The 10,846-nt window shown below is 45.0% G+C and overlaps 1 protein-coding gene across 1 annotated transcript in view; it reads right to left on the bottom strand.

The window, feature by feature from the left end:
- Positions 1-7,788: 7,788 nt before the first annotated feature.
- Positions 7,789-10,846, bottom strand: part of PBX3 (PBX homeobox 3) — a 113,101-nt gene continuing 110,043 nt past the window's right edge. The window contains 1 exon segment of the mRNA XM_070955545.1: positions 7,789-8,346. Coding sequence (XP_070811646.1) covers positions 8,254-8,346 — 93 coding nt within the window. The 3' untranslated portion in view covers positions 7,789-8,253.

The raw sequence follows: 10,846 nt of genomic DNA, 5'->3' as shown, positions 1-10,846 counted from the left end.
TTATTTTTTTAAAAAAAATATAAGGACTCCCGGTAGATTAATAAACAAACTTTTCATGGGTGAGTACTTGATCTTATAAACCGTGAATAATGTGGACTTTCTCTCCTGAATTAAAAGGAGACTCAACCCATCCAAGACCGAGTGGCTGTGGTTTCCGACGTCCCGATATAGTCAGCTGGTGCCATCGCTGACTATTGGGGGCGAAGCATTGGCCCCCACGGAGAGGGCTCGCAACTTGGGTGTCCTCCTGGATTCACGGCTGTCTTTAGAAGAGCACTTGACGGCCGTGACCGGGAGGATTTTTCATCAGGTTCGCCTGATCCGCCAGTTGCGTCCCTTTCTGGATCGGGACTCGTTACGCACGGTCACTCATGCCCTCGTCACCTCCCGTCTGGACTACTGTAACGCTCTCTACATGGGGCTCCCCTTGAGGAGCACTCGGAGGCTCCAACTGGCGCAGAGTGCGGCCGCGCGGGTGGTGATGGGAGCGACGTGGCGCTCCCATGTAACGCCTCTCCTGCGCGAGCTGCACTGGCTCCCGGTGGTCTTCCGAGTGCGCTTCAAGGTTTTGGTCATCACCTTTAGAGCGCTCCATGGCTTAGGACCTGGTTATTTACGGGACCGCCTGCTACCACCAATAGCCTCCCACCGACCAGTACGCTCCCATAAAGAGGGGCTCCTCCGGGTGCCGTCGGCCAAACAATGTCGACTGGCGGCCCCCAGGGGGAGAGCCTTCTCTGTGGGGGCACCTACTATCTGGAACGAGCTCCCCCCCGAGATACGGAGGATTCCGGATCTGCGTACCTTCCGTCGCACGCTTAAGACGTTCCTATTCCAGCAAGCCGGCCTGACCTAAACTTTTCCTCTTTTAAATGGGAATTTTAAATTTGGTTTTAAATTATTGGGGTTTTAAATATGGTTCAGCCAAATTTTTAATCTGTTTTATCTCTATTTTAAATTTTGTATTTATATGTTTTATTTTATGGCTGTTCACCGCCCTGAGTCCTTCGGGAGTAGGGCGGTATACAAATTTAATAAAAACAAAAACAAAACAAAACAAAATAAAGCTGCGTTTTAACCGAAGGAGAGTTTGAAGGCTACGAGGCGAGATCAGGGAAGACGCCTTTTCAAATTTCAGATAGGATATAGGGATAAGAGTATGAGAAGGAGACTTTGGAGGTCAAACGCAAGACTCTATGCCCCTCTGGACAAATGGGTGTCCAGTCTGTTCTTGAGTACCTTCAGTGATGGATCACCCACAATTTCTGGAGACCATCCCGCTGCTTAATTCTTCCGTCAGGAAAATTTCTCCTTAATTCCAGGTTGCTTCTCTCCTTGATTAGTTTCCTCCCGTTGCTTCTTATCCTGCTTTTTTTGAATTTTTGGAATACTACCGAGGATGCATATATATATATTAGAGTATCTTACCGCTCAAGAATACAGTAAGCATTATTCTAATTAATGGGAGCAAACAGTCGCAGTGCATCCATTTAGAAAACCAGGCATTGGCTGCTTCAAGGTCTTCCTGTTTATTCCTCCACTTTTTGTTTTCTTTTGGTTTTTGCTCAAGAGAACAGAGTTATGGATGGTACGATCAACGGAAGAAATGGTCCATGCTAGAGAAAGTCAATGGTCCATGATGGAAGAGACCCAAGGCCAGTAGAGTCAAAGTCAACAGTAGACTAGCAACCAGTCTTCTAACGCATGTAAAAGTACAGGGAGCCCTTTGACTTACAATAATTGATTTATGAGCCGTGATGGCGCAGTGGTTAGAGTGCAGTACTGCAGGCTACTTCTGCTGACTGCTGACTGCCTGCAATTTGGCAGTTCGACTCTCACCAGGCTCAAGGATGACTCAGCCTTCCATCCTTCCAAGGTGGATAAAATGAGGACCCAGATTGTTTGGGTTAAGAGGCTGACTCTGTAAACTCCTTAGAGAGGGCTGTAAAGCTCTGTAAAGCGGTATATAAGTCTAAGTAGTGGAAGGAAGGAAGGAAGGAAGGAAGGGAGGGAGGGAGGGAGGGAGGGAAGAAGGAAGGAAGGAAGGAAGGAAGGAAGGAAAGATAAAAAGGGAAGGAAGGAAGGAAGGAAGGAAGGAAGGAAGGAAGGAAGGAAGGAAGGAAGGAAAGGAACAAAGGAAGGAAGGAAGGAAGGAGACGCAGTAGTTAGAATACAGTAACTCACTGCCCACTGCCAGCAGTTTGATCCTGATCGGCTCAAGGTTGACTCAGCCTTCCATCCTTCCAAGGTGGGTAAAATGAGGACCCAGATTTATTTATTTATTTATTTATTTATTATTTATTATTTATTTATTTATTTATTTATTTATTTATTTATTTATTTATTTATTTATTTATTTATTTATTTATTTATTTATTTATTTATTTATTGGTTCGATTTATATGCCGCCCTCCTCCAGAGACTCAGGGCGACTTACAATGCATTAAGCAATAGCCTTCATACTTTTGTATATACAGTACCTGCTTAGTAGGGCTTTTGGGCCCCCCTAAGCGGTGTTCTTTTTTATACAAAGTCAGCTTATTGTCCCCACAATCCAGGTCCTCATTTTACCTACCTCGGAAGGATGGAAGGCTGAGTCAATTTTGGTGGTCCGCAGAAAAATTATTTGCATTTTTTAAATATTGCACTAAATCAGGGGTCCTCAAACTACGGCCCCTGGGCCGGATACGTGCAATGAACGTTTGTGTTGCTGCAGAGAGTCTCCCCCTTTGGGGTCTTTTTGTGTGGGTCAGAGGGGGGCAGAAATTCTGACTTGGGGTCTGCTTCGGCCTCCTGGTGTGGGGCTTTGGGGCGAAGGCTGGAGGGAAGCGCCGCTGGTGGCAAAGAGCCGGAGGGCCTCGTTCCAGTGGGACTGCATTATGGCCTGGAACTGGCTGACCATCTCAGCCTGCTGAGCCTCCAGGCGCCAGTACCTGGCCTTGCACTCCCGCAGGTCTTCCCTCTGCTTGGAAAGCTTATGCTCCTAGTCCTCAGTGAGGTGCTTCTGCTGAGCCTCCTTCTCGGCCAGATCCAATTTGAACTGAGCTGTTTTGCCAACTCTTTCTCGTGGTGGCTGCTTAGCTCCAGCAACTGTGTCCTGTTGGGGCCCTAACAGGGCAGGGAGGCGAGGAATGGCTGGCAGGGGAGAGGCGAGTAGAGGCCAGCGTGGCGCCCCTTGACGCAAGTGACACTGAGTTGGCCATTGAGTTGGCCATGCCCAGCCGATAGGTCCGAAAAGGAGAGAATAAGGGAGAGGGGGGTGAGAAAGAGCTTGGAAGCTAACAGGAGGTCCGAAAGGTTGGGGACACCTATTTTGGAGAACAAGTCATCCCTCTCTACTCTGTGAGAGCTCCTCAAGTACTGGAAGACAGTCATCATGCCCTCCCTAGTCCTTCTCTTCAAATAGGCTGGACATTCCTAGTTCCCTCAACCATACATCCTATGATTTAGCCTCCAGAAGATCCTTTACCATCACAGTTGTTCTTCTCTAGACTCTTTCTAGGATCTCAACATCTTTTTTTCTACGACCGAAGCCTGCCTATAAAGGAGAAAGGGAAGGGAGAGTCTAGGAAAACTCACAATGAAGTGTAGATAAATCTATTTTATGATCGAAAAACAGGCACCCAACAGTCCTTTTTATGTGTCCACAAATGAAATCATCTGGATTTGAGGTGGACCTTTTCTTGCAAGGGATGTTCTGGTGAATTTGGGTCACTTCGGACGTTGCCGTGGTGGCTTTTCAGAGATCACCTTTCTGTGACCCACAGGACACCATAGGAAATGACCCTTCCCAGGGGTGAGGCTCCACCTCTAAGTCCTCTTCCTGTTTTGATGTCCCATCTCTAAATAGCTAAGGGTTCAAGGTCTCAGGGTTTCCTTCAAGGACCGTTGCAGGAACAAGGACCTTCCTTTTGTTTGTCTCATTAATCAAGAGGCCGGCAATGGATTGGCCAGGTCACCGAGTACAAGGAAGTCCACCTCAAAATAGCATGGCTTTCAGAATGACGGAGAGCTAACCGTCTCCTTACAGAGAGTCCTCGACTTACAACTACAATTGAGCCCCCAATTTCTGTTGCTAAGTGAGGCTGTTAGGAAGACGGGTGTTTTGTCCCATTTTACCTTCCTTTCTTCCTTCCTTCCTTCCTTCCTTCCTTCCTTCCTTCCTTCCTTCCTCCCTCCCTTCCTTCCTTCCTTCTTCACAGAGCCACGGTGGTGCAGTGGTTAAGAGTGCAGTACTGCAGTACTACCTCTGCTGATCACCAGCTGCCAGAAGTTTGGCAGTTCAAATTTCACCAGGCTCAAGGTTGACTCAACCTTCCGTCCTTCCGAGGTGGGTAAAATCAGGACCCAGATGATTGGGGGCAAGAGGCTGAATCTGTAAACCACTTAGAGAGGGCTGTAAAAGGACTGTGAACTGGTATATAAGTCTAAGTGCTATTGCTATTGTTCCTTCCTTCCTTCCTTCCTTCCTTCCTTCCTTCCTTCCTTCCTTCCTTCCTTCTTTCCTTCCTTCCTTTCCTTCTTTCCTTCCTTCCTTCCTTCTTTCCTTTCCTTCTTTCCTTCCTTCCTTTCTTCATTCCTTCGTGGTGCAGTGGTTAGAATGCAGTATTGCAGGCTGACTCTGCCAACTACCAGCAGTTCAATTCTCACCAACTCAAGGTGGACTCAGCCTTCCATCCTTCTGAGGTCAGTAAAACGAGGACCAAGATGGTTGGGGGCAAGAGGCTGACTCTGTAAACTGTTTAGAGAGAACTGTAAAAGGACTGCAAAGTGGTATATAAGTCTAAGTGCGATTGCTATTCTCATTTCCTTCCTTCCTTCCTTCCTTCCTTCCTTCCTTCCTTCCTTCCTTCCTTCCTTCCTTCTTTCCTTCCTTCCTCTCTCTTCCTTCCACATGTCAAGGGAAAATGCTTTAGACTGAAATTTTAGACGGGAGTTTTCGATACAGAAGGCCTTGGAGATGCTGAAGGAAGCCGAGCTCTAGGCATCCTTCTCCTAGGGAGCCTGTTTGACTGGGGTGAACACGCTGGGACTGGGTTCTGGATTCTTTAGACCCTCATTTGGGTTCTGTTCAAACCTCTGAACAAATCCATTTGCGTCCTTCTTTTCAAGGAGAGGAGACATTATTGGAACAGAGCTCCCTCTCTTTTTTTAATGGAACCCACGATAGAAGCAGAGTAGATGAAATTGAAAGGAGGATAAACAACCCAAAATACATGCTGGATTAGACACCCACCATCATCACTACCACCTCCATCCCCATCAAAGAGCAGCAGCAACCAAGGTTTAATAGCAATTCACAGGTTCTTCAGGAAAGAGTTTTTGAAGCGTACTTACAATCAGCAACCTATACTTGAAACCCATCTACTTTAGCCAACGTGGTTTATTGTCAGGGATGATGGGGGCTAGCTAGAAAGAGTTATGAACTTTGGAAGACTCCATAGCCCATCTACTTTAGCCAACGTGGCTTATTGTCAGGATGATGGGAGTTAGCCAGGGTCTTCTTGAACTTTGGAAGGCTCCATAACCAATCTACTTTAGCCAACGTGGCTTATTGTCAGGGATGATGGGAGTTAGCTAAAAGAGTTATGAACTTTGGGAGACTCCAAAGCCCATCTACTTTAGCCAACATGATTTACTGTCAGGGATGGTGGGAGATAGCTAGGGCCCTCATGAACTTTGGAAGACTCCAAAGCCCATCTACTTTAGCCAATGTGGCTTATTGTCATTGATGATGGGAGCAAGCTAGAAGAGTTATGAACTTTGGAAGACTCCAAAGCCCATCTACCTTAGCCAACATGGCTTGTCAGGATGATGGGAGTTAGCCAGGGTCTTCCTGAACTTTGGAAGACTCCAAAGCCCATCTACTTTAGCCAACGTGGCTTATTGTCAGGATAATGGGAGCTAGCCAGGACTCTTCCTGAACTTTGGGAGACTCCAAAGCCCATCTACTTTAGCCAACATGGTTTACTGTCAGGGATGGCGGGGGCTAGCTAGGGCCTTGGCATTTCTTCTTTGGCAGAATTTCCTGGCCGGCCTCCGTTTCTCCAGCCTGACCTTGATGGATAGCCAACTCTTTCATAAGGGGAGAAGAAATCCCATCCACGTTTGATCTCATGAAAGGAAAAAGTTTTATTCATGGTTCCAGACTACATAGAACTATCACAAGGGAAGACTTCAGTTCAGGGTGTAATCCAGTTAGAAAGTAACACCAAACGGCTTAATACAATTAGAATCACTGCCACTTTTTTTTGTTTTTTTGTTTTTTTGCAATTCAGCCAATCAGGTTCAGAATCACATACTATATAAAAGAGGGGGGAAAAATTAAGAAAGAAGGAAAGAAAAAAGAAAGAAAGAAAGAAAAATTAAACGGCACCCACCCACCCCTTTCCCTAATTATACAGGGTGAAATATATTGAATATCAAGAACGCGATCTCCTTTACAATCCATTATCGGCTTCAGTTTTTTTTGTTTTTTTTCTTCTTCTTTCTTCTTCTTCTTCTTTCGCGTGAATTAAGATCGTAACAGGATGAAAGAACATTCAAAATGTTTCTCCGTATTTACAAACAGTTTGACTGCTTAGCGTCGAAACTCAAAATTTCTATTTCAAAGCTTCAAAGGGTGTCCGGGTGGTTTTTTTTTTTTTTTAATATATATATATATATATATATGTATATATATATTTATATTTATATATAGAATCAGGTTCTTTTTTTTTTCTTTTTTCAAAAGTCATCAACGCAACCTGGAATTGTTTTTTTTTTTCCTTTTTTCCTTTTTTTCTTTTTTTTTTTTAAAAAAAAACGTTTTCTTTTTCCTTATTATTTAAAAGATTACAATGTACAGTTACATGGAGGAAAGAATTTGAAAAGAGTTGGTTACAAGATGGTAAAAAATAAACGGTCGAAAAATAAAGGAGGGAACAGATTAAAGAGGAAGGGGGGAAGAAAAAAAAGAAAGTACAGCGTGAGTATTGTTTAGAGCAGGCTTCCTCAACCCAGCACCCTCTGGGTGTGTTGGACTACAATTCCCATCAGCCCCAGAAGATGGTTGACATGGCTGACCAGTGATGGTGACGGCTGATTGGTCTACGACATCGTGAGAATCCCAGGTTGAAGGAAGGCTGGTTTAGAGGTAGTAGTGAGCACTCTAAGCTAAAGAATGATTCTATTGGTTCGCATGAGTTCGCATGAGGTAATAAAGCTGTGTTTTGATTGGTGAGATGTATAAATATTCTTTTTAGCTACACTATGTACAACACTCCGGAGAACAGTGCCCCCCAATCGGCCAACGTGAAGGAGCGGTGGCCAAAACCTCGGCGGATGCAATTCAACGTGGACTTGGCAACCGGGTTTTTATATATATATATATATATGTATAGATGTAGATATATATATATATTTGCAAATGTCAAAAGCCAGTGTCTCCACCTCGCACGGATTGTCTGTGCCGGACGACGCACCAGGAGGAGAAGAGGACTGTGCTATCATCGGTTGCGAAGGTTCAAAAGGAAGAAAACAACCCTCGGTGGAAAAGAGGGAGCCCCGACAAATATCAGCAGAAAAGCAAGGAAGCGTTGAGAAAAAAAAAAAAACAGTTTCGTCCCGCTCTGAAAAACCGGGCACAACTAAAGGTTGGCCAACTCCCTTCCAATGGCAGTGGAAATTGGGTGGAGGGTGAAAGTCTCCCAGCTTTTCTCCCCACCCAGCCACTCACCCGTCACCAGCTCAGTCTGGTGCGGATAAAACTTGAGTTTATTCTTAAGGATAAAGTCTTCCGATGACCTCTTCAAGCCAAGAAGCCAATAACCAGAAGGCGGCCATCTTTTTAAGAATCCGCTGGAGAACAGGGCAACAAAACCATGCGCCATCTTGGCCCCTCAGCTGGATAAAGTGCTTGGTGGTTTATTTTTATTTTATTTTTTGTTTTCCTTAATATGGAGTGAGGGCGCGCCTCTCGGCGAGTTTGAAGTACAAAGGTTTAAAATCACACCTTCCGGAGAGGGTGGGGTGTGTGAAAAAAAAGGGAGCCCAAATTTTGCTGTCCGACAAGGCGGTGCAGGAAAAAAAATAGGGTTCTCCGTGATGGGCTGAGAAAAAAATTCTTTTGGGGTGGTTTTTTTTTTTTCCTCTTTTTTTCTTGTCTTTCCCTTCTGGGATGATGGACGAACGGAGAAGGCATCTCAGCGCATTGCGGGGCAAAGAGGGGAAGAGGAAGTAGTGGGGTGGAGAGAGGAAAGACTTGTTGGGAGATTAGTTAGAGGTATCGGAGTGCACGCTTCCCGGCCCTTCTGTTGGAGAAGTCACAGAAGATGGAGTGGTCGCGTCCTGCCAGCCTCCATTTGCCTGGAGAAAGGAAGAAAGGAAGAAAGAAAAGGGAGTCAGGAGAACGGATGTAGCATCACTTGGGGAATCCTTGGCAATTCACAAGGAACTGGGGTATAGCTAGTTTAAGGAAAAGAAGGACCAGGGATGACATGAAAGCATCTTCCAATATCTGAGGGGCTGCCACAAAGGGGCTCAACCTATTCTCAACGGATGGAAACTGATCAAGGAGAGGATCAACCTAAAACGAAGGAGGAATTTCCTGACAGTTGAGGACAATGAATCCGTGGAGTCAAAAGGAATCCAATCTTCTTGGAGCGTTTCACCAAAATGTTCTTCTCCTTAGGAATAAAACAAAGTTTGTGGGGTCCTCGGTGCTCTCTGAGCGGGGGTTGTTTTCTTGCAGACGTTTCATGACCCAATTATGTAACATCATCAGTGCTGGAAGAGAATGGGACTTTCTGTTTATATACAGAAGCTCTGAGCTTGGTGGTTTTCTTGCAGGAGAGAGGGGGAAGAAAATGGGAAGGGAAGGGAAGGGAAGGAAGAAGGGAGGGAGGGAGGGAGGGAGGGAAGGAAGGAAGGAAGGAAGGAAGGAAGGAAGGAAGGAAGGAAGGAAGGAAGGAAGGAAGGAAGGAAGGAAGGAAGGAAAAGGCTTATCAGAATAACTGCCAATTCTTGACCTCGCAAATGGATTTTGTAAAAGGAAGATGAGTGGTCAAGTTTTCTCTCCTGTCCTTCAAGATTGTTCCAGGCGGTCTGTCTCTCCCCCACTTCCCACCCCCCCCAATCTGATCCATGCCACCTCCCCTGCCCTGCTTGTCTCTTTCCTTTTGCTCTTTTTCTTTTCTTTTCCTTTCTCCTTTCTTCCTCTCCCTTTCCTTTCCCTTCCTCCCTCTTCCTCTTTCTTTTCTTTTTTCTTTCTAACTCGCCCTTTCCTTTCCTTTCCCTCCCTCCCTCTTTTCTTTTTTTCTTTCTTCCTCTCCATTTCATTTCCTTTCCCTCCCTCCCTCCCACTTTCTTTTTCTTTCTCCTTTCTTCCTCTCCCTTTCCTTTCCTTTCCCTCCCTCCCTCCCTCCTTCTTTTCTTTTTTTCTTTCTTCCTCTCCATTTCCTCTCCTTTCCCACCCTCCCACTTTCTTTTCTTTCTCCTTTCTTCCTCTCCCTCTCTTTTTTTCTTTTCCTTTCTCCTTTCTGCCTCTCCCTTTCCCTCTCCCTTTCTTTTCTCTCTCTCTCCTTTTGTCCTCTCCCTCTCTTTTCTCCTTCCTTCCATCCATTCTATGGAGATGTTAACCCCCCTGGGCTGTGAGCTCTCCATCCAGCCCTCCAGAAACTTGGTTTTTTATGGGCTCTCCTTTCCGAGCCACGAAGCAGAGGCAAAGAGAGCTGCGACCCACAGGAAATTAAATCCTAAATTTAAATTTAATTTCAGGAAGCCCTAAAAACATGGCTTTGTCAGCAGGCCTAAGGACCGCAAATGGAAATAGGAATCAGTCAAGTGGTTATAATTTCATTGTACTGTTGCTGCCACGGGGTAGGTGGGGGGGTGGGAGGGTGTTGGGGTAGGTTCCCCCCCCCATTTTGAACAGTTTTATTTTATGATGGATTTTTAAAACATTTTTACACGTTGTAAGCCAGCCGGAGTCACCTATGTGAGAGTTGCACGGCTCCAGAGTATAAATTTGTTTAATAAGTAAATAATAAAATAAACCGTGATTGTACAAGGATGGTGGGGCTGAAAAAGCCAGACAGGGAAGGTAAAATGAGCATTTCAGGAAACAAACTGATGCATTTGGGATGAACGAAAGAGCAACTGGAATCTTAACGTGTCTTTCGACTGGCAAAAGTTTAAAATAAATCAGCGCGGGGTGTGTTTTTTTTCTCTCTCTCTCTTTCCAATCAATTCAGATGTTCTTTTTCTTTTTTAAATTCCTCTCTGGTAGCGAAGAGCTGAGGGTGGAAAATATATATATATCTATTGAGCCTAGAGATTCACGTCTAAAGATATTCCATCTGAAGTCAACATCGTACCCTCTTTATCCAAATTTATAAACACGAAGGTACAATATTTTTACTCGGCTTGGCAGCTGGGAGAGAGAGAGCTCTGTCAGCTAGGGTTTCTTCAGCCTCCTCTCCTTTCCTTCCTTCCTTCCTTCCCTCCTTCCCTCCCTGCCCCAAATAAATTAATCCTTACACTGGTGGCTGGAGATTATGGAGTGTATAATACAGCGGTGCCTTATCAGACCTCATCAGCCAAGATGGAAATTCACATCCCCGCCAAAAAAATAAAATAAAAATAAAAATACAACAACCCCCAAAAACGCTGCTAGCTATCAACCGCTTTCATATTTTATCACGCTGATAAGGATATCGCAAATTCTCTGAAGCATTTCAAAACACTTAAATGCAAAGAGAGAGAGAGAGAGAAAGAGAGAGAGAGAGAAACGGCAACTAAACGGTTTTTTATATGGTTTGTTGTGGGTGATTATGTGTTATTTATTTAAAAAAAATAACCCCATAAA

This window comes from Pituophis catenifer, unplaced genomic scaffold (assembly GCF_029215685.1).
Source record: "Pituophis catenifer annectens isolate HBS135680 unplaced genomic scaffold, rPitCat1.0.hap2 SCAF_17, whole genome shotgun sequence".
Classification (NCBI taxonomy): domain Eukaryota; kingdom Metazoa; phylum Chordata; class Lepidosauria; order Squamata; family Colubridae; genus Pituophis; species Pituophis catenifer.
This window is presented reverse-complemented; position numbering and strand designations above follow the sequence as displayed.